Here is a 24,611-nt window from a genome sequence, read left to right as displayed (position 1 = left end):
AAAGATCCTGGACTGCATTTATGGCAAGTGTCTTCTCTGTTTTAAGAGGCTAACAAAAGAGAAATTCATCCCTCCCTAGTCATCTCCTAAATCTCAAAGACCTGCATGTCAGTGACCTTTTCCATAGTTCATGTTCTTACTACTGTCCTGTAGCTCAACTATCCTCTCTATGCCTTGGCAGAATTCCACAGCTCAGCAACTTTCTGCCCTCTGGATAAATGTTGACTTACCTGAGATCTGCTCTATGTTTTGCACTTTTTTTTCTGAAATTGATTTTAGCGCTCATAAATCAACAAAAATAGGATTCAGAGAACATTGTACTCACTTTCCTCTGCATGGCATGCAGTTATAGTCCTGTCATCCTGGAAAACAGAGGGATGAGAAACACACTTCAGAGAAATGTTACAGCCGTGAACTTCAAGTCATCTGTTCATTGATGGATTTGACTTTAACCACCAGTGAGTTTAGGAACCAAGGTCAAGAAGGTTAGAAAGCCAAGATCGAAATGCACTTGCTGGTTTAAGTTTAAGGGCTAAGATATTTTATCTCCTAGACCTCACTTCAGTGTTGTTGGTCAGTTGCCCATTTGAAAAGGTGAAACCAGCAGCTGACCAGCTGATAGGAGTGAAGGCTCAGGGTCATAGGGAAGAAGTTTCAGCACAAATGTGCAGAAGGGGTAGAAAAGAGGCTTTCAGGGTAGAAAGGGCTACAACTTACTTTGTGTGACACAAAATAGCATTCTGTTCATTCCTGTTTGCCACAATGGAAAGTTTATGACCATATTCAGCTGGTGGAGGGGTGTTTCTTTCCCTTATGGTATTAAACTTCAGGAGGGGTGCTACGACAGCAGCCATCCAGGGAAGTGATGGACATCCCACCATGATTCTGACTTGTGCCTTGATGATGGAACAGAGATCTTAATGAGCCTGGGGAGGTTAGTTACTTCCTGCTGAATGCTTCACTGCCCTTGGTTAAAATCCTGCAGCTCCGTCCCTAATAGCACTGGGGATCTACTTACACCAAATGAACTTCACCAGTTCAAGAAGACAGCTCACTGCCACTTCTCAATGGCAAAAGAATGAGAAATAAATGAAGGCTCATCCCCTGAATGAATAAAGAAAAACATTCCCAGCTTCTAACCTGTTCTAGTAGCCATGATGTTTACATGATTGTTCCAGTTAGGTTTTTGGTCATGTTGACTGTGAGGACAGTGAGACATTGGGCATAAGTTGGTGTCCTGAGGAACTCTTTCAGCGAAAATAGCTGGCCTCCAGCAACTATTTCTATTTTCCTTTGCGCAAGGCATGTGTCCAACAAGTGAAGAATTTCTTCCGATCTAGTTTTACTAGCTTAATTGGGCCATTCAGTTGAAACTTGCCTTGATAAATAGGGCAAGATTCATACTCTCATATCACCTCTCAAATTCAGCTATGAAAACAGAAATTGATGGAAAAGCTCAGCAAGTCTGGCAGTGGCTGTGGAGAGAAATGAGATTTACGTTTCAGGGTCCAGTGACCCTTTTCAAGTATTGTCTGAATCAAGGCTGTAATAAGGAGTAGGGCTTATATTTGCCAAATCATCAACTATTTGCTGACCAGGTCTACTGTTGAGATCTCTGTTTTCTGACATAGCATCCAGGCACTCTTCATAATCAATGTCTTCATTTAGAACATACCTCCTTTGTTAATTGGGATTTGATGACTGGCTGTGGCACAACATTCCCAAGACCTTTTGCTAGCCAACTGAAGACACTGAAAAGCAAAATAATAAATTAAGTTAGAAATTTAGCAACTGTTTGATCCCATAATAGTCCTAAAAAATATATTCATGAATTGATATGGATATTGTTCCCATAGATCTTCCCATGCTCTCCAGTGCGTCAACAGAGTATTTAATTGTGACTTCATTAGCCAATAACATTTCAGATTCTACATTCTTCCCTAGCTCTGGAGAGGTGTATTATTCAAGAACCCATTACTATAAACCAGCAGCTTTCTAATAATTTTGTTCAAATGCCAGCCCTTCACAGATGAACCTTGATAACGAGGCTTGGAAATTCCTTCTGAATTCCTTAGCACTGGCTGGTGTCTGACAGACCTTGGAAAAAAAGTAGCAGGTTTCTAAAGATGCCAGAAGTTTCCATTGGGAATTTTACTTTACAAAGTTAATGAGATCAAGTGGTAAAGCTGGAGTTTGCATTGGAATTTAAAAATTACTTAGCCCTGCCATATCATTCTCCTGCTCCTTGGATGCTGCCTGACCTGCTGCGCTTTTCCAGCAACACATTTTTCAGCTCTGATCTCCAGCATCTGCAGTCCTCACTTTCTCCTCCCTGCCATATCAATAACAATGGAAGTTGATACATTGTCAGGGATTACATATTTTTACTTTTTGGACTATAAACTGAAATGCAAGTTGAACTACTATGTAGCTGAAATAACAGGAGAGTTTGAAAAATAAAATGGGACACATTTTTAGCTGTTGCTTTTTTAAGAAGTCAGATTTGTGACTTTGCGACGAAATGGCATGAAGAGTTTTTGAATTAAGGAAAGATTGTCTGATGACAACCCTTTGATTAGTTGAGCTGTACTTTATTACATAGCTGGAAGTGTAGGTCAGTCAGTGTCATCCAGAACTGGCAAACTGAATACATCCTTGTCTCTCCCCATGTCCCATGTCTCTCTCTCCCTCTTTCTCTCTCTCTCTCCATGGTGAAAACAAAGAAAAATCACAGAAGCTTAATTCTGATGAGAAAAAAAAACACTCATTCCATTGGATTGATTGTCGAAGTGAGGAATGACCATTGCTTTACAGGCATGCTTTAAGCATGCTTTAAGCGCTATCATAACTAAAATCAAAAGGAATTGTGAAAGACAATTTAACCCACTTTTGTGATCTGACTTTTGATCTTCAGAGTTTTGTTTCCTATCTATATATTTTTTCCATCCATAATATCACTACTAAGCTGTTCACTTTCTGTCTGTATTAATTATGCATGAATATGCCTGTTTGTGGGATTTTTAAAAGGACTTCAGTAAGGCGTTCGATAAGGTTCCCCATAGTTAGCAAGGTTAGATCTCATGGAATACAGGGAGGCTTAGCCAATTGGATACAGAACCGGCTCAAAGGTAGAAGACAGAGGGTGGTGGTGGAGGGTTGCTTTTCAGACTGGAGGCCTGTGATCAGTGGAGTGCCACAAGGATTGGTGCTGGGTCCTCTACTTTTCATCATTTATATAAATGATTTGGATGTGAGCATAAGAGGTATAGTTAGTAAGTTTGCAGATGACACCAAAATTGGAGGTGTAAGTGGACAGTGAAGAAGGTTACCTCAGATCTTGACCAGATCTTGACCAGATGGGCCAATGGGCTGAGAAGTGGCAGATGGAGTTTAATTTAGATAAATGTGAGGTGCTGCATTTTGGGAAAGCAAATCTTAGCAGGACTTATACACTTAATGATAAGGTCCTAGGGAGTGTTGCTGAACAAAAAGACCTTGGAGTGCAGATTCATAGTTCCTTGAAAGTAGAGTCACAGGTAGATAGGATAGTGAAGAAGGTGTTTGGTATGCTTTCCTTTATTGGTCAGATATTGAGTAGAGGAGTTGGGAGGTCATGTTGCTGCTGTACAGGACATTGGTTAGGCCACTGTTGGAATATTGCGTGCAATTCTGGTCTCCTTCCTATCGGAAAGATGTTGTGAAACTTGAAAGGGTTCAGAAAAGATTTACAAGGATGTTGTCAGGGTTGGAGGATTTGAGCTATAGAGAGAGGCTGAACAGGCTGGGGCTGCTTTCCCTGGAGCACGGAGGCCTTATAGAGGTTTAAAAAATTATGAGGGGCATGGATAGGATAAATAGACAGAGTCTTTTCCCTGGGGTGGGGGAGTCCAGAGTTAGAGGGCATAGGTTTAGGGTGAGAGGGGAAAGATATAAAAGAGACCTAAGAGGCAACTGTTTCACGCAGAGGGTGGTACGTGTATGGAATGAGCTGCCAGAGGAAGTTGTGGAGGTTGGTACAATTGCAACATTTAAAAGGCATCTCAATGGGTATATGAATAGGAGGGGTTTGGAGGGATATGGGCCGGGTACTGGCAGGTGGGACTAGATTGGGTTGGGATATCTGGTCGGCCTGGACAAGTTGGACTGAAGGGTCTGTTTCTGTGCTGCAAAATCTCTATGGCTCTATATTGTTTACATTGCATTGTAGTAGATTAGGAATCCACTCTTTCCTCCACCATTTGGATTTGGATGTATCATGAGGTACAGGCAGTGAATCAGCATGATCTCCCAAAGATAAGATCAGTTGCTTTTAAAAACCAGAAGCCCTGATTAACCCTCCCCTATTTCCCACTAATAATTGCCAATCACAGGCCAGGCAGAGAGGCCCTGAAGGTACACATATGGCAGCGTATACACACATTCATTATGTCCTCACCCAGAGGGCTAAATGAAAGTTGCAGCTGAGTGGCAATACAGGCATTATAACGTGCACCTTTTCTGGGCAGAACGCCAGCAGACGTGTGGCATTTGAGCCAAAATGTACCTGATTCTATGATTACTGGATCTTCCCTTTGCCTAAGTGCCCACCTTTAGCACTGCCACTATTTCAAATGCTCAAGCACTGCTCTTGTACTTTTCTCCCACCCTTGGTGGTCCTACCCCATTGTTTAGCTTTTAGAAACTACTTTCAGTCCAACTCTCCATCACTGTTACTGCTTCCACAGAGGATGGTATCCTGCCACCAAGTCATCCTTTATATACATGTGGTCAGTATATGGGCTCTGACCAGCCAGCCCAGAGCCAGTCCCTAGAAGGTGAAGACTATCTGAATCTCCTGTTTGTATCTGTCAGCCAGGACTCCCTGATTGGCCCAGGTTAACAACCACTTCAAGGATCTCATAGTCAACATGATCTATCTGGCCCTTGTTCCAATCAGTACACTTCCCTTTGGATTAAAAGTGAAGAAAACAATAGGATGTCTGTATTTGATAATATTGTGAAGCATTGTGAAGCAACAACATTTAAATCAGAATACAGTGTAAGAACAGGAGGTGAGATGTGCAGAGGGAGGATTCTGTGAAATAATACTGATTTTTGATAACATGAAGCATTGAAAAGTGACAGACCTGCCCAGTCTCCACAGATTTCCAGCAAAACATGCATAAATATCCAAACTGAGAGAAACCACAGGACATTGCAAACCTGGAGAATAGCTGAGAAGTGGGCCCAAGGACCTGCATCCATAAATATGGGTATACAGGTACTGTACCTAAAATATTGACTAATTGTATCTGAAAGATAATGAATGATTTGCTACAACCCATAGCTATAATTAGGCTACAGCACAAACCTAGCCCAAAACACCAGTGGCTGAGAAGATTTAAAACTACTAGGTAGAGGAAAAAAACTTCCTCTCAGGAATTAACTTTAATGTCCAATATTTACATTTTGCAAACCTACCAGCAATAGTTATAAAATAAGCAATTAGCATGCAACAATCTCTGCACATTGAACATTGTTACCTTTTAGCTTCCTCATTGCTGCAAACCAAAGGAAAAAGAATAATTCTTATGGATATTTGCTAATGATTCCAAACAGATATAATATATCACAATGACTAATAACCAGGGCTCATAATCGATAGTGGTAGGAGGTTCACCAGAGGAGAGGAGTGAGGCATTTGGAGTTGGGAAGACACTTAGTTTTGTCATCAGATTTATAGCACTTATAATTAGTTTAAAGATAGTGTTAATCGTACAGCACTCAGTTTATTGGTTGGGCAAGTTGAATACTTATTCATAATTCAGTATTTCAACTGCAAACTAGAAGCATTTGATTTTCCCAAACCTGCGACCTCTAGAAGGACAGTGGCAGAAGGTCAATGGAAAAATTACCATCTCTAACTCAAACATCATCCTGATTTGAAAATGTATCACCATTCCTTCATTGTTGCTTTTTCACAATCCTAGAGTTGTAAACAACTGTGAGGCCACCACTGATCCCTATAATACTCGAGTACTTACAAGTTACCACACTGAGAATGCTCCCTTTATCCCCAACTCTCCATATTAGTTAGCCAATCCTCTAATCATGCTCATAGAGCACTGCTAAATCATGAGCTGTTACTTTATTAAGAAGCCTTATATGCCTTATGGCCTTACATAAATATATTACATCAATTGGCTCCCCTTTATCTATCCTCCGTGTTCATATTCTCATAAATTTTTCAGGCATCATTTCCTCATCATAAAGCCTGCTGACTCTGCTTGATTATATCATTTATTTCAAAATACTCTGCTATTTCATTCTTTATAATACATGCTAATATTTCCCAATGATAGATGTTAAGCTAATTAGCCTATCATTTCTATTTGTCTCCTTCCCCTCTTGAATAAGGATGTCATATTGACAGTTTTCCAGTTGTCTGGGACTTCACCAGAATCTAAGAATTATTAGATTACTACACGTACACCCCACTATCACTGTATTAATTCCGTTAATATCCTAGCATGCAACCATCAGGTCCAGAACACATATTGGCCTTTAGCCCCTTTAGTTTCCCAAGTATTTTTTCTCTATTGTGGTAGTTATTGTATTTATTTCTTCTACCTCTTTGATCCTTGGTAATTTCTGGAATGTTATTGGCATCCTCTATCATGAACACTGATGCAAAGTATTCATTCAACTACTCTGCCATTTCCCTGGTTTCCCATTATTGTTTTGACAGCCTCATTCTCTGAGGGCAATACTCATTTTGGACTCTCCTTTCCTTTTTATATGTTTTAAGAGGTTCTTACTGTCTGTCTTGATATTACTTGCTACTTTACCTCGAAGTTTACTTTCTCTCTCTTCATTATTTTCTTTTGAATATGATACTATCCTTAACTTCCCTGGATAACTATGGTCCATATATTCCATTCCGAGAATCCTCCTTCCTCACTGGAATATATCTTTGTTGTGAGTCATGAACTATTTCTTAACTGTCTGCCAAAGTTCTTTAACCATCATTTCTGTTAATCGCCTTTTCCAATCCATTCCAGCTACCTCTGTTCTCAATTCTTTGCAAATATCCGTATTAAAGTTTAGCATAAAAATGAAATTGCTGGAAAACCCAGCAGGTCTAATAGTATCTGTGGAGAGAAAGCAGAGTTAACATTTTGGGTCCAGTAACTCTTCTTTAGAATTGATTGTAATGAGGAAAAGGCTGGCATAAATACTAAAGATGAGATGTGCGAAGTAACCATGGGAGTCAGTGGGTTTGTATTAGATATTGGTGACCAGCCTATCCCCAGAAACAGAGATGTTGGTGAAGGGAAGGGAGGAGTCAGAGATGGACCTGGTGAAGCTGAGAGCAGGGTGGAAACTGGAAGCGAAATTAATAAACTTTTCTAATTCTGGGTGAGAGCAGGAAGCAGCACTGATGATGTCATCGATGTACAGGATAAAGAGATGTGGGTGGGGGCTGGGGTGAGACTGAAATAAGGAATGTTCCATGTACTCCACAAAACAGATAGGTATATTTGGGGCCCATGTGGGTACCTATGGCCATCCTTTTCACCTGAAGAAAGTGGGAGAAGTTAAAGAAGAACTAAAGACTGAGAGAGTAGTGCTTGGACAGCGATCAAGTACTTACCTTTTGTTGTTGGCTGCCTCAAGCTGTGTGTAAATAAAAGTTCTCTTTAAGAGGGAAATCAGGATGCCAAAAAGGGGACATGAGATAGCTTTGGCAAACAGAATTAGGGAGAATCCAAAGAGTTTTTACAAATACATTAAGGACAAAAGGGTAACTAGGGAGAGAATAGGGCCCCTCAAAGATCAGCAAGGCAGCCTTTGTGTGGAGCCCCAGAAAATGGGGGAGATACTAGATGAGTATTTTGCATCAGTATTTACTGCGGAAAAGGTCATGGAAGATATAAACTGTAGGGAAATAGATGGTGAAATCTTGCAAAATATCCATATTACAGAGGAGCAAGTGCTGGATGTCTTGAAACGGGTAGAGGTGGATAAATCCCCAGGACCTGATCAGGTGTACCCTAGAACTCTGTGGGACGTTAGAGAAGTGATTGCTGGGCCTCTTTCTGAGATACTTGTATCGTCGATAGTCACAGGAGAGGTGCCGGAAAACTGGAGGTTGGCTAACATGGTGCTACTGTTTAAGAAGGGTGGTAAGGACAAGCCAGGGAACTATAGACCAGTGAGCCTGATGTTGGTGGTGGGCAAGTTGTTGGAGGGAATACTGAGGGACAGGATGTACATGTATTTGGAAAGGCAAGGACTGATTAGGGAAATCATGTCTCACAAACTTTATTGAGTTTTTTGAGGAAATAACAAAGAGGATTGATGAGGGCAGAGTGGTAGATGTGATCTACATGGACTTCAGTAAGCCGTTCGACAATGTTCCCAATGAGAGATTGATTAGCAAGGTTAGATCTCATGGAATACAGGGAGAACATTTTGGGAAAGCAAATCTTAGCAGAACTTATACACTTAATGACAAGGTCCTAGGGAGTGTTGCTGAACAAAGATTAGAATGGAATCTTGATCAGATGGGCCAATGGGCTGAGAAATGGCAGATGGAGTTTAATTCAGGTAAATGCGAAGTGCTGCATTTTGGGAAAGCAAATTTAGCAGGACTTATATACCTAATGGTAAGGTCCTAGGGAGTGTTGCTGAACAAAGAGTCTTTGGAGTGCAGGTTCATAGCTCCTTGAAAGTGGAGTCGCAGGTAGAAGGCGTTTACTTTGTTTGTCAGAGTATTGAGTACAGGAATTGGGAGGTCATGTTGTGGCTGTACAGGACATTGGTTAGGCCACTGTTGGAATATTGTGTGCAATTTTGGTCTCCTTCCTATCAGAAAGATGTTTTGAAACTTGAAAGGGATCAGAAAAGATTTACAAGGATGTTGCCAGGGTTGGAGGATTTGAGATAGAGGGAGAGGCTGAACAGGCTGGGGCTGTTTTCCCTGGAGCATCGGAGGCTGAGAGGTGACCTTATAGAGGTTTACAAAATTATGAGGGGCATGGATAGGGTAAATAGACAAAGTCTTTTCCCTGGGGTGGGGGAGTCCAGAGCTAGAGGGCATAGATTTAGGATGAGAGGGGAAAGATATAAAAGAGACCTACGGGACAACGTTTTCACACAGAGGGTGGTACGTGTATGGAATGAGCTGCCAGAGGAAATGGTGGAGGCTGGTACAATGGCAACATTTAAGAGGCATTTGGATAGGTCTATGGCTAGGAAGAGTTTAGAGGAACATGGGCCGGGTGCTGGCAGGTGGGACTAGATTGGGTTAGGATATCTGGTCGGCATGGATGGGTTGGACTGAAGGGCCTGTTTCCATGCTGTACATCTCTATGACTCTATAACTCCTCCCACTTTCTTCAGGTCAAAAGGATGGCCATGGGTACCCACATGGGCCCCAGATATGCCTGCCTCTTTGTGGGATACATGTAACATTAGGTTCGAGCACCTTCTCTCACGTTCTTACTCCAACTCCCATACACCAGAGCTTGATATCACGTGGACTGCTACCACAGACAATAGATTGTCAGTCCTGATGACGCCTATTAGCAGTGATTGATTCCCATCCCTTTGACTGCCTAACTGTTCTGCTGTCTTTCTGGGGTCTATCTCTACCTATCATTTATTCCTCACCCCTCCCCACCGATCTCATCTTCAGCATATTTACCAACCTATTCCCAGCTACAATCAGTTCTGAAAAAGGGTAATCAGACCTGAAACATTAACTTTGGTTTCTCTCCATAGATGCTGTCAGACCTGCTGACTTTTTCCAGCAATTTCTGTTTTGTTTTCATTTTCAGCAACGACAGTTCTTTGGTTTTTAAAGGTTGGTGTAGTTTTTTCAACTTGTGTTTCTCACTTTCAAACTGAGTGCTACATCCTGCCATGTATAGTCATTTTCCTCAGTGATCTTTTACTTGGAGATAATTTATGAAACTAGCCTCATTACACATTACCAGATCCAAAATAGCCTGATTCCCTCATAGATCTACAACACCGATCTAGGAAACTGTCCTGAATACATTGTATGAATTATTCTTTGGGGCCTCCTCTGCCAATTTGATTTTCTCAATCTGCATGAAAATTAAAGTCACCCTTGAATAAGGTACTGCCTTTTTAATATGCTCTCAATATCTTCTGATAAATACAGTGCAACTATTGTACCTCTGTAGCTCATACACCAGCCCATCTCTCCAGCTTCATAATGTCCAGTATTTATAACCAGAAAATAAAATAAGGACCCAATCAGGTGAAATTTAATGGAAATCAGTTCTGAACTGTCAAACAAAATACAGACTAAAATCATCCACAATGACTGCGAGTAAAACTGGCTGATTAATCAGCAGGTGAAAGGTCCCCTAGATGCTTTCTAATCAGTAATGAGATCAGAACTGCCATGACCTCTTTATTCCTCTACGCTCTTACCTTGTTTTAGTGACTGGCTCTCCTGCTGGCTGATTCTCATCCTTCACTATCAGTTCTGGGGTTGGATCAGCTGGAACAACTGGGGAAATCAGGACATAAATACCAATATATAGGCATGATGATATCATGAATCAGATCGGATCAAAATTTGTTATAACAAAGAACTACAGCTATTACATAATAGCAGGGGTTGGTTTGCTGGATGGCTAGTTTGGGATGCACTGATGCCAACAGCGCAGATTGAATCCCTGCACCAGCTAAGGGTATCTTGAATGTCCTGCCTTCTCCTCACCTGTGATATGGTAACTTTCAGGCTAAACAACCACCAGTGATCTCTCTGTGATGAGACAAGTGTCTTCTGGGACTATGCTGACATTTTACTACCTCAGATTATAATATGTGGGATTGCATCTGACATCTTGCGGGTTCCAAATAATTTACATACTAAAGGCCACTATACCATAAGATACAAGAACAGTAGTAGACCATTCAGCCCACTGAATTAACTCCATCATTCAATGAGATCATGGTTGATTTTATAATCCTTAAGTCCACTTTCCTTCAACAAGATTTGTGTGTTTGTCAATTTATGTAATATACCTTGGTCTTTTGGCTCAGTAGACATGGACCTTGCCTCTGAGCTAGAAGCTTCAGGTTTCAGCATTATTCCAGGACTTGCTAGAATGTTCATGAAGTGATCAAATAAATTGATTATCAAATTGCTAATCCTTCCAATACACCCATGGCGAGCGGTATGTATGGAAGAGATTCTTATTTCTGTATTGGATGCAGTATGGTGGCCCTAAAGCTAGAACCACTTGACTCTCTTTGCCTGTCCAACAGAGAGATATTTCTATGGTCGCTATAGTCTATGGCTAACTACAGATGGAAGATAATACCTTCTATAATGGTGACAGCTTTGGGCACTTCCTCATTAACATTAGTCACATTCAGTTGTGGTTCCTTCTCCTCCACTGGGACCTTGAAAAGAAATGTGATAGACATTGAATAAAGCTTCAAAGAGGTGAATGGAAACCATTTGATTTGGTCAAACAGTGATTGAGAATGACTTATCTGGTTTCCTATTGCTGTGGAAAATATGCTAAGTAGTTGTTTTAGCATATCTGGTACATTTTATTGTCAGATATCATGTAATGAATTAATAGTTAACATCACTGCAACTCAAAGCTTTAGATTCAATTCTGGGAATAACTGTACTGGCATTCAGAATCAAATCCACTACCTGCACCAATTACAAACTCACTAAAGCAGATCACAATGCAAGAACTCAACTAAAATGTGACATGAGCAGCAGACCAGATCACTGTGCAGATAGTTAAAGACCAAGGACCAGAAATTTATGATGCAGGTTCAAACTTCACAGATGGCTTGACGGTCACTGAAAAATCTCAGAATGAAGAAAGGAAGAGCAGAACTTGGTTGAAGGGTGACACCAAGTTGAACTTTCAAAAATATAGATGTTAAGGGAAGTATAAGACTGACATAATGAATTTAAAGTCTTTGAAGGGACTGAATTGGATGATGAGTATTAATTTGAGTACAATGATCTTTGAAGTGAAGTAACACACCTAATAAACTTAGAATGTGTACCATCACCATGTTACACAATTGTTATCAAGATCCTATTTCCTGTTGCAACTCATCTCATAGGTCAACATTACTCATCAGCTACATACAGTTTTACAGCACACAAAACATCCATCAAAAAATAGAGTGAGGTGAAGATTAACTCAAAAAGGAGGAACTATGAAAGCCATTCCTGATGGCAAGACCACACGCTGTGTCAAGTGTCTTCATTCACATCTGAGCAAGAAGTGCACAGATTGGGTGGTTATCTCAACTGGTTGTCGGCAGGTTTGCAACGCAGAGTGATATCAACTGTGTGGACTCAATTCCCATAGCAGCTGAAGTACTCTCCTTCTCAACCTCTCATCACCTGAACTGTGGTGGCCTTTGAGTTAAACTACAGTTGTCTCCCTCAAATGAGACAGCAGCTCTATGGTCTGGTAAGACTATGGCAACTTTACCTTAAGTATGGAACATACTTCCATTCCAGGAACTGAATGGTGTGAAAACACTGATGTTTCATATATGGAATCAAATTTAGCCCATAGTGATGAGATAAATTTCACTGAGCACACTTGTAATCAGGATTAAGTTCTGTCTCAAACCAGCTCCAATGTTGTCAGACTTGCAATACAAAAATGATCTGCATTATATTTCCAAATTTAGAACACTCCTAATTCATTCAACAAATGTGGCCTTTGTTGGATGAGCCCATGTTTATTGCCTATCTTTAGTTGTTCTCATCCTATATTACTTCAGAATGTTCACCTCAGAATGGAATTAAGATGTTTTGAAAGGGCAGTGTAAAGGCAGGTCTGGTAACCCCCATGCCAACTCCAAGTTTTATCAAAATCAGATGGAATTACACAGGTTTACATAATATCCCATGGGCTTTTACCCCATTTCTTCAACAGAAATGTACAGCCCAAACTAAACATATCTAAATTATTTTATCCTTAATGAAATACAAACAAATAACATTATCTAATATGTTCTAAGTAATTGAAATAATATTAGTTAAGAGCCATCAGAATATACCTCATACTCTTGGGGTGCTGGCTCCATTTTCACTTTGGCAGTTACAGGCACAGAGCTCCCTACAGGCTGAGGGATCACCTTTCCCAGGCTTTGTGTCACCCAACCAAACATACTGAAAATCAATAGGGAAAAATATTGTGTGTCAAAATAGGATAAAATATTCAGTTCCTAAAATTTACTTTGTGGGGCAATAAGTATTTACAACTTTGCAAAGAACAAAATAAAAGAGAAAATCACATTTTACAGGCTAAACCCAGGTCCAGGTGAGTCCTGAATTAAAATTCAAACCTTATGGCTAGATCATCATCAAATTCACGTACAGGTGGTTCTTGTACAAAGTGTGATTTGGCAGCGCAATGTGGCTATAATGTCGCCAAAGAATTAGGGAACAGTATTTTTGAGAATGCTTACTTCAGTTCGCAACAGCATAATTCTAGTGGCGATAGTTTTACACACTTCATTCTGCACCTGTGCCAATGTCAGCGCCAAAGTCTCCACACTGTTTTGCACATGTGCTGATGTCAGCTGCTGACAGAGCATGTGAGAGGCACAATACTATGCACTGAGTAGCTTCATCTCAAAAGTTAGATTAATGAATGTTCATTGTTCTCTCTCTGAGACAAGAATATTCTTGTACAATTCCTGTACAAACCCTGTATAATTCCTGTAGGACTGCATTACTCTTATACATAGCATTTGCCTTTCGAAATTGTTCTTGTACTTGCATATCACACATTCTAAACCAATCCCCAAGAAACAGTCAGAAGACATTCAACCACAGCCATCCACTCCTGCAACCACAACTGCACCTTAAGGTGGTGATAATGATGACCCTCTGTCCCTGCATTAACAATATTTTTTCAATGTAACGTGTTAAATTTACTTTTGCTTTGATAATAAAAATGGTTTAAACCTTCATTCAGACCGTGTTATACTTTTTGTTAGGCTTTTGGGTGATTTTTGAATGATCATGAGTGATATTTTTTGCTGGACTACCCGTAACACCACTTTTCCCATATGTGCCATTATTTCTATTAAGCAAGATTTCACTGGAATGCAACTATGGCATAATAGGACTACCTGTACCGGCCGTCCCCAGGTTGTGATGGAACTGATTCTGATAAAGAGCCACTGGTCTTCAAATGTTAATTTTGCTTTGTCCCACAGGTGCTGCCAGATCTGCTGAGTTTCACCAGCAATTTCTGTTTATCATTTCAGATCTCCAGCATCTACAGTTCTTTATTTTACTTGGATTTCAAAATCCTTGTTTAATTCTAAACTCTCTTTACGGCCTCATTCCATTTGACTCTACGCTATTTACTTCACCATTGAAGTCACAGTAGTCAGTCATGTGCTTCCTTTGAGTTCTCGCTGAAAACTCTCTGTCATACTGCACCTTATTCACTCTCAAACTTTAAAAACCTAACATTTCAATTCACTTACATTAAGTGCTAATTACTCTCAATTTCTGGTCAGCGGCAAATTTGTGCTTCTCTGAGGAAATCCCCCATTGGTGCTTTTCTGAGGGACTGAATTGGCATCCAAACATCCTGAAACGTCGCTTTTTCTGCTCCTCAGACGCTGCCTGACCTGCTGTGCTTTTCCAGTACCACTCTAATCTTTACTCTAATCTCCAGAATCTGCAGTACCCACTTATGCCTGTCCAAACATACACCACTAGCCTTTATAAGGAGTGGGGAAGGGGAATAACTTTTGCTCATTCTGACCCATAAGCAGTGCCATAAAGAGACCTATCTTCTCCTGAACTGGTTTCTTGTCTGAAGCCATCATAGGATTTTAGTGAGATTAGTACCCATGTAGAGTGACTTTAGTTATGACAACTTTACAAACTACTGGCTGCCAGATTTTCCGAGGTATGGGAAACCCAGCTCCCACTATAATATCTGCAAAGTGTAAATTAAAAGCTACCAATCTCATTCTCATATTTTAAATACCAATCCAGCTCCTGGGAGCAGTCTGGGTAACCACTCTCATGTCATGCCTTGGAAAGATCCAGATTGCAGATGCTTTCCCAATGTGTTCAGAAGTCTTTCAATTTAACTTACCTGCCCAATCCCACATGCTCACCCATGTTAACATTCCTCCCGGGTATGCTTATAATTACAAAGTGAATACCAAATGGAGTATATGTACTGCTGATTTTTCAGAAGAGGGGCAATGAGGAAATTCATATATTTGCGTGCAATGGCTATTAGGAAGAAGAATTGGTGATAGAAAATCAGCACCTGGATTGGAATAATGCAGCTTCATTTTGATTGTTATTTCATTTTATTTTGGGAAAATTGTGACAATGGTCTGTTTGTACAATAGTGTTAGCAAAAGTTATTCTAACTATAATGTTGGATTCAGTGGTGAAAGAAGTGTAGAAAGGAAGCAGGTTTCTTGTCTGAAGCCATCATAGGATTTTAGTGAGATTAGTACTTGTGTAGAGTGACTTTAGTTATGACAACTTTACAAACTACTATGAATAAATTAATTCAAATGGTCAACATTTCATAGTTCTTACAAAGGGGTAAGTGTTTTGTTACCTGCTGCCATTAGCTGATGACTGAGGCATTTCAAAGACACTGACAATGGAACCAGTATCTGTAGGGAGTTCTGCCTGCTGGACAGTAGCCTCTTTAGGAGTCTCAGGTACCACAGCAACTTCTACTTTCAGCTCAGGCTCAGGCTCAGGTTCAGGTTCAGGTTTAACCACAGGCTCAGGCACTGACAAATAAAAGATATATTCAAATTCCAAGTATAAGCAATATTCTGAACTAATTGTTAAAACATAAATCAAGTACAGGTCATAGGGCCACTTGACCTAACCAAACCATGTCAGTGTTTATTAGCTAAAAAAAGGACAAAGCCTTAGTTCTGGCCACTGAGCTATGGAAATTTTGCTTGAGACTATTTCATAACTGGAATTCTTTGTATATACTTAATTGTGCCTGAGGAACATCAATTCTCTCCCAACCTATCTACCTAAGACAAAGACATTGTGAAAAGTCAAATAAACAACTAATGCTCATCAATTCAGAATGTAGTTTTCAACTTTCTTCTGATTCAATGCGCCCTTTTTCTCTCTGTTCAACTGTGTCCTTTTGTCTATTTCCTCTCCAGTCAAATTCTCTCTTTCTGTAATTGTTCTGCTTACCCCATCTGTTTCTTCTATATTAATATGGAAACTACAGATGCAGAAATTGAGGAAAATTCATGCCAATATTGTTGGTATTAAGTAATCTAACACATGTTATATAATGCTTTCTAAAATTTTGAACTTAATGGAGTAGAAAAACTTCAACTTATTAATCATAAGTGCACAATTTTGAATAAATTTGAACTTAGCAAATTTATTTCATCCAGCATCCAAGATTTCATATCCTATTTATATTTCTTATCATTATATTTTGAATGGGGAATGTGAATGACCAGAGGGATTTAAGACTATAAGACCATGAGACACAGGAGCAGAAATTAGGCCATTCAATCCATCGAGTCTGCTCCACCATTCAATCAAGTGGCAATGAATTCCATAGATTCACCACTCTCTGGCTGAAGACATTTCTTCTTTATCTCCATTCTAAAAGGTCTTCCCTTTACTCTGCGTATGTGCCAGTGGGTCCTAGTTTCTCCTACAAATAGAAACAACTTCCCAACATCTACTCTGTCCAGATCATTCAGTATTCTGTATGTTTCAATTAGATCCCACCCTTATCCTTCTAAACTCCATCGAGTATAAACCCAGAGTCCTCTAACATTCCTCATATGTTAAGCTTTTCATTCCTGGCATCATTCTTGTGAACCTCCTCTGAACACGCTCCAAGACCAGTACATCCTTCCTGAGATATTGTGCACAATATTCCAAATCTGGTCATACCAGAGCTTTATAGAGCCTCAGAAGTACATCTCTGCTTTTATATTCAAGTCCTTTCAAAATAAATGCCATAATTGCATTTGCCTTCCTAACTACTGACACAACTTGCAAATTTACCTTGAGAAAATCCTGGACTAGAAATCTGAAGTCTCTTTGCACTTCAGACTTATGAATTTTTCCCCATTTAGAAAACAGTCCATCCCTCTATTCTTCCTATCAAAGTGCATGATTTCAAACTTAGCCAGAATGCCCTCAGTTCCTTCATCTAGATCGTTAATATACAAAGTGAAAAATTGTGTTCCCAACACTGAGCCTTGCGGAACATCACTTGTCACCAGCTGCCACCCTGAGAAGAACCCTTTTATCCCCACACTCTCTGCTTTCTACCAGACAGCCAAGCTTCTATCCATGCTAGAACCTTGTCTTGAACACCAAGGGCCCTTAACTTAATCAGTAGCCTCATGTGCGCACCTTGTCAAAGGCCTTCTTGAAGTCCAGGTAAACAACACCCATTGGCTCTCCTTGGTCTAACCTGCTTGTTACTTCCTCAAAGAATTCTAGCAGATTTGTCAGGCATGACTTCTCCTTGATGAAACCATGCTGATTTTTCTCTATTTTGTCATGTACTTCCAAGTATTCAGAAATCTTTATACTCACCAAGGCTTCCTCAACAACACCCAGCAATCCACCAACCTTTACATTTAGAAGAATAAAGACAACAAACACAAGGGAACCTCACCACCACAAGCTCCCTAACAACCCATACACCACTGTGTCTTGGAAAGACATTGCTAATCTTTCACTGTCATTAGATCAGAAACCTGAAATTCATTATCAAATAGCACCATGGGTGTTCCCATAACACAGAAAAGGTAGAGACTACACTGCATTCAATTCTGGTCTCGCTTCTACAGGAAAGATGTTGTTAAACTTGAAAAGGTTCAGAAAGATTTACAAGCATGTTGCTGGGACTAGATGGTTTGAGCTGTGGTGAGGGGCTGAATAGACTAGAACTTTTTTCCCAGGAACGTTGGAGGCTGAGGGATGACCTCAAAGAGGTTTACAAAATCATGACAGGCATAGATTTGGTGAGCAGCCAAGGTCTTTATTCCCAGGGTAGGGGAGTCTAAAAGTAGAGGGCATAGGTTTAAGATGAGAGGGGAAAGATTTAAAAGGGATCTGAGGTGCAACATTTTCACCCTGAGGATGGTGCATGTATGGGAACAAGCTGCCAGAGGAACTGGTGGAGGCATGTACAATTATAACATTTAAAAGGTACCTGGATGGGTACGTGAGTAGAAAGGGTTTCTAAGGATATGGGCCTATTGCTGACAAATGGGACTAGATCAGTTTAGAATATCTGGTCGGTATGGATGAGTTTACATGCTTTATAAATCTACGACTCTTTGACCACCAACATCTAAGAGGAAATTAGGGATTGGTTATAAAATGTTTGCCTTCCAGGAATGACCCACATCACATGAATTAATAAAAAAATGACAATTATATTCTAACAACTATCATTCAACTCAATGACTCACTTGTTTCAGCAGTGCATTGTTCTGTCTGTGCTTTTGCAGTTTCCTGTAACAGCAGAAAATAAAACTCTTACTTTCATAGTCATCAGAAAGCTTATGATTTTATTTAATGATACATGAGCAAGGATTTTTTGGTTGGTAGCATTTGCCAGCCTGTCATCTGAAAAGTGGGGTAATGAATGCATTGCCATCAATACTGACTTCCCATCGCTATGCAACTATCCAACGAGCTTTAATTGGCTGGATATGGGACATCCATCCTTTGATCAGGCAGAAACCCTGTATCTATTGGCCAAAAGCTCTCTAATATCAGCAGTACCAAAAGCTACAGAAATACAAGCAGTCCCTCGAGACAAAGTCCAAGAATCCAGGATTGTGTAATTATGAGGTCCTCAGGAAGCAGAGCTGAGGCCCAATGATGTGTAGTATTGAGTTACTTTTCAATAATTTTGACCTGATCTAGCAAGTGAGGTATTAAATTTTATTTAATTCGGCTGGTTGTCTCTATGGAAGAATAACCATACAGTCTGATTTGAAAGTAAGGTCTTTCTTTCATGGCCCAATGCTCTGTGATTTTGAATTGCTTGATATTTGTGATTTAAAGTATGCCACAGGCATGATCATTTTGGGCTTTATGAATTTTGCAAGGGTATTGTTTACCTCTGTTCGCATACTTTAAAGTGTTACAAGATGTTATTTTTTACTAATTTACCACATATTTATTTAACAATTATTGCGAAAGGCTTTATGATTCTCCAGAACATTTAGATGAATTAGTTATTCATTTGGGGTGATACTGATTATTAGGGTGCAACATTACATATACTCGAAACAGGCAACAAATTACATCATTACCTTGTAGTGACCGATAAATTTCATAAGCAATGAAAGGAATGATCCCAGAAGTGACTGGCATCTCAGGGAATAAGTCAGGAGATCATAGGAAATGATATCAGTAAGATGACCATCACGTGTAGGGAAACCGATTAGGAATTGTGCCCACACAACCTAGCCAATCTGAGATGGATCAAATAATATTCTTGCATTGGTAAACCAATTAGAGTTCAGGATGTCTCTGATCATGCCCATGAGTAGTGACTAGCAAAGGTTAATAAACCATAGCTATTAACAGCGAGAAAGTGAGGACTCCAGATACTGGAGATCAGAGTCAAAAAGTGTGGCACTGGAAAAGAAAAGCAGTCAGGCAGCATCCGAGAAGCAAGAGAGCCGACATTTCGAGTATAAGCCCTTTATCAGGAATTATGCCTGAAATGTCAAGTCTACTGTTCCTCGGATGTTGCCTAACCTGCTGTGCTTTTCCAGTGCTCTTTGACTCATAACTCTTAAAAGTCCAATGCACAGGAAGAAGACTGAAACAGAAGAAAAACCTCAGTCAAAGAAGAGAAGAATGATGTGTTTAGATCAGAGTGGTGCTGGAAAAGCACAGCAGGTCAGGCAGCATCCGAGGAGCAAGCAATCAACGTTTTGAGCAAAAGCCCTTCATCAGGAATACTTTCCGATGAAGGGCTTTTGCCCGAAATGTCGATTTTCCTGCTCCTTGGATGCTGCCTGACCTGCTGTGCTTTTCAAGCACCACTCTGATCTAAACTCTGGTTTCCAGCATCTGCAGTCCTCACTTTTGCCTCGAAGAATGATGTGTGTTGAGTTAGCCAAAGGTCATGATCAAGGGGAGGCAATGACCCAGTGGTTTTATTGCTACATGATTAATCCAGAGTTAATGTTCCAAGGACCAATGTTTAAATACTGCCTTGGCAAATATTTGAATTCAATAAAAAAAATCTGGAATTAATTATTTGAACAATATTCTTCGTATGAGTTCAAATACTTGTATCGTGTCCCCATATTTAATAAACAATCTCAGTCACTCAGCAGTGCCACTCTTGCCTCTAAGCCAAAGGTTCATGCACATAAGCCACACTCTAGAGAACTAAGCACATACTCACTACTGCGACACTTCAGTGTTGTACCAAGGGAGGTGCTGTCTTTAGGAAAAGACACTAACCTTAGTTAAACCTGACTGCCCTCACACTTCTAAAGAAGAATGGGGCATTCCCCTGTTGAATATTATACTGCAAAAGTAATTCAGTAACTGTAAAGATTTTTGGATATCTTGAGGTTGTGGAAGGCATTTTGTAAACACAGCTTTATCTTTTCATTTTCCCTGTCAGAAGTGGATTTGAAACTTGGAACTATCTTTCTAGTCATCTTTGCTGTTTCCTCAAAGTTAGCTTGGAGAATTAAATGTTAACATTGTATTTATATATCCTTCAGTTTTTGATTGCTTTTGGAATTATAAGATAGCTAAATTTACTTGTACTATATATATGAAGCTGTGTTTTGCCTTCAACAGCATACATCATAAAGCAGCATGTTATCCTTTCAGTGGAGACTCTGTTCCAGACAAAGAAGCAATCAAAAGACTTGTGATGTACAGACCTCCTGGGGAGCAGTGGACACCTCAGCTGCCACCACACTGAGATTGGTTGGTCTAGATTTTCCTTCTGGTTGTGGTAACACTTTTTCCAGCCCTTGTACAAACCACCTGAACATTCCACCGCTTCGACCTCCATCCCTGTAAAACATGAAAATTTTAAAACATCCCCATGTTTTCCGATGGAGAATGAAGCATAGACATGTCAGTGGCAAGCTGATTAGTAAAGAATTCCAGCAACAGAGTGGGCTTAAAGGAGTACCAAAGGTAGCACAGCAGAAGAGACCACAAGGAGAGGTAGTAGCATGGAAGGAAAGAGACTAATGTAGGAACAATAAAGAAACAATGAACGGTGTAAAACTCTATTCCACCCATTGTGTTTCCGCTCCATGTTTCAGTTTTTTCTCTTATTTTTGCTTTCAGGCAGCAGCACATCCGTTCTAAGCATGGTTTTTGTTTCTTTGTACCTTAATTTCCTGCCTCATTTCCTTCCCCTTTGGCCTTGTTGAAAACTAACTCTTTTAACATTTGATCATTGCTGTCTTCCATCCTATCGCAGACCTTTGTTAATTTATCTATGTCCTGTCACCTGTTGCTCAAATCCAATGCTCTGATGAGAGACAATCAACCTGAAAAGTTAACTTTTTCTCTCTCCACAGATGCTGCCTGACCAACAAAGTATTTTCAGCATACTTGGTTTTTATTTCAGATTTTCAGGATCTAGAGTATTCTGATTTTTGATTATTGTATATATTTTGGTTTTGATTCATTTGAATTTATGCTCCCTTCTGTCCTATTTGCCTCTATTTAGCTACTCTGTCCTGATTAATGCAATCACTGTTTTTGGAAACTAAATTGGCGCCAATGTTGTTGCCCTTAATTCCATATGGCATACATTTGAAAGGAATTAAATTGTGTAGTATTCCATCTCCCTGTCTCGACTACCCTGTACAACCTCCTCACTGCACTCACGGATACCACCCAAATCTCACCCAAACATCTAACTATCTTCCAACCTGACTACCCCACCAACCGTCTGATCACATCCCCAAATCCTGATTGCTCTCTGACTCAAATACTCTGGAACAGGCAAATACTTGGCCTAACATAACCAGGCCACTCTATCACATGAATATCCTGAACCCAACCCAACTGTAAACCCCACCTCAACCTAATTAACCTACCAATCTGACATGACTATCCCAATCTACCCTTCAACCTCATCCACCTGCCTTTATACACTTCCTTTGTTCTGTAATTTCCCAAAGAACCATTGGACATCTGAAATTTTTAGTTACCAGAATACCATAGTTAGTGCCATATAAAGGGTTGTGTTCTAAAAAAGTTCTTTTCGCTGCTACCTAGGAAATTACCTGTACTTTGTGAGCTCTGCAGAATCCTCCATTGGAAGAATGTCCAAAAAAATTTCAGAGTAAGGTAGCCATGTACCTTTTTGTTTAATCTAGAATGGAAGTATGGATTCTAACCCAAGTTAGAAGATTTGGGTCAATGTCTTGGCAAAAGCAGTAAAAATGGCTTGAAATGCAAAGATTATTGAAGGTACCAATCCCAACATTTTCAGGTAGTATTGCTTATCTTATAGCAAATTAACCTCTGAGGTTGGTTTCCAGTGATCAGAAATTTTAGCCATGATAAGTGGTTCATAATGAATGAAAAATAAATTCCATTAATGAATTGCTTAAAAATGGAAATGGGTTTTGTTGATGACACCCAGCTTACCGTTGGTCCTGGATTGATGGGTTTTCTGCAATAGGAGTTGCCTGATTTAGTGGTTGGTCATCTGGAGCTGGAACACTTTCCGGAACCAGAGCTGGATCTAGAACTGGAGATGGAGATGGAGCCAGATCTGGAGCTGGTGTTGGAGGTGGAGCTGGAGCTGGTGATGGATCTGGAGCTGGTGTTGGAGCTGGAACTAGTGAGGGTATCACTGTCACCATTAACACAAATTATCTTCAGAAGAACAGTTCATATCACAAACACTAAGCTGCAATGTACTACAGTACATAGATTGCTAAGGAAAATATAAAAATTTATTCAATGGTCTTTCCTCTTATTGCATAAAATTCTACATATTTTTCCACTTGCTTCCATGGCTGACCAGAAAGGTTACATTTTAAACATTTATTCTGAGATAGCTCACCATAGCAGGTGCAACACAATTACAGTGAATTACAGAAGGCAGACAAAAAAAAACAAGGTTTCCATGTCTGATTGCTAGTGAGTGGTCGCAAGTGGAAAATAAGTGTGCTAATTTAGGTAAGAGCAGGGTCAATCTCAGTTGTGTTGCCCCTAAAACCAAATGGTTCATCGATCTAAGAACACACAAGAGAAATAGGTGGTGACAGTAACCAGTGTCTGTGGAAATGTAGCACAGAAGTCACTGCCCTAAATAGAAAGTAGAGTAATTGAGGAAGGGAAAATAAAACAGAAAATGTTTGTTCATCTAAATTCTCCATCCTTTCAATTCCAGATTGTGACAAAATACTTAGATGCAAATTCATAAATAACTGAATAAACATTCTCAGAAAATGGTTAATATTGTTTAACCCTGATTAGTTCCAAAGACACCTTCCTTTTAATCCAACAAACGTCGAACTATTGTATTCTGTTTAATATTTTTAAATCTATCACTTAGTAAAGGAAGGTACCTAATGCTAGACTCAACCAATTGTAATCAATGTGATTTAGCAATGATGTGAAAGCAATGTAAAAGTGTTTGATCAAAATATGAACTTTAATCAAAGCATTTATTCAAATTCAGAAATTCAGCTGTCCAACTTTAACATCACCAATAATTGATGTTAAGCTCCAGTGGTGAAATCCAAGAAAATCAATTGCCTGCTAAGTAATTTTGGCCCTATTTGTGATAAACATTTACCTGTGCTTGGTTCTTCTTCCTTAGTCTGCATTAGGAATCCACATTTAGATATTGAGTTAAAAACAAGATAAAACAAACATTTGTGAGTCAGCATATTGGCAACAAGATGAGTAGAATATGGTTAAAGATAGTCTTGAGGTGGTCAGGGAATTCCAATAATCCATGACCCATCTCCATTGTATGAAATTCCAAACACCATTCACCATCATATTCTATATATTATACAAAGTTGTATAATCTATCAATAACTGGTCATGTTCCCTTTGAATAAGATTTCGTTAAACTAATTAATCCCTTTAATGTGTGAGTTTCCAATTTCATCACTTAACTAGAGGGGTCTTCTGTTTACATAAGGTCCCTAAAATTAAATGATATTTCAGCGTACCATTACCTTGGGAAGATGGTAGCAAAATGCTATTATTGATAATTTAGAAGCCTGGGTTAATGTTCTGGAGACATGCTGCCGTGCAGAGGGACCTGGGTGCCCTTGTGCATGAATCACAGAGGTTGGTCTGCAGGTGCAACAGGTAATATAAGAAGGTAAATGGAATTTTGTCCTTCATTGCTGAAGGGATTCAGTTTAAAAGCAGAGAGATTATGCTGCAGCTGCATAGGGTGGTGGTGAGGCCTTATCTAGAATACTGAATGCAGTTTTGGTCTCCTTGAGAAAGGATGTACTGGCTCCAGAGGGGTGCAGAGAAGGTTCACTAGGTTGATTCCAGAATTGAAGGGGTTGGCTTACGAGGAAAGACTGAGTAGACTCGAATTATA

General features: G+C 39.8%; 1 protein-coding gene across 8 annotated transcripts in view; it reads right to left on the bottom strand.

Moving 5' to 3' along the window:
- The window catches only part of LOC122558548 (cyclic nucleotide-gated channel beta-1-like), a 204,313-nt gene that overhangs the window by 146,168 nt on the left and 33,534 nt on the right, over nucleotides 1–24,611 (bottom strand). For 7 of the 8 annotated variants that reach the window (XM_087996039.1, XM_087996040.1, XM_087996043.1 and 4 more), the window contains 11 exons: nucleotides 23,841–23,865; nucleotides 22,682–22,889; nucleotides 20,947–21,082; nucleotides 18,493–18,535; nucleotides 15,621–15,801; nucleotides 13,072–13,183; nucleotides 11,346–11,427; nucleotides 10,447–10,525; nucleotides 5,523–5,540; nucleotides 1,676–1,751; nucleotides 326–362 (listed from right to left, as the gene is read on the bottom strand). In XM_087996039.1, coding sequence (XP_087852165.1) covers nucleotides 326–362; nucleotides 1,676–1,751; nucleotides 5,523–5,540; nucleotides 10,447–10,525; nucleotides 11,346–11,427; nucleotides 13,072–13,183; nucleotides 15,621–15,801; nucleotides 18,493–18,535; nucleotides 20,947–21,082; nucleotides 22,682–22,889; nucleotides 23,841–23,865 — 997 coding nt within the window. The remainder of the gene's footprint in view (nucleotides 1–325; nucleotides 363–1,675; nucleotides 1,752–5,522; nucleotides 5,541–10,446; nucleotides 10,526–11,345; nucleotides 11,428–13,071; nucleotides 13,184–15,620; nucleotides 15,802–18,492; nucleotides 18,536–20,946; nucleotides 21,083–22,681; nucleotides 22,890–23,840; nucleotides 23,866–24,611) is intronic. The other variant, XM_043707256.2, reaches the window with a different exon arrangement.

This window comes from Chiloscyllium plagiosum, unplaced genomic scaffold, assembly GCF_037043375.1.
Source record: "Chiloscyllium plagiosum isolate Xiang-an unplaced genomic scaffold, Cpla_swu_hap1 HiC_scaffold_17, whole genome shotgun sequence".
Classification (NCBI taxonomy): domain Eukaryota; kingdom Metazoa; phylum Chordata; class Chondrichthyes; order Orectolobiformes; family Hemiscylliidae; genus Chiloscyllium; species Chiloscyllium plagiosum.
Note: the sequence above shows the minus strand (reverse complement) of the source record. Positions and strands in the feature narration are given on the sequence as shown.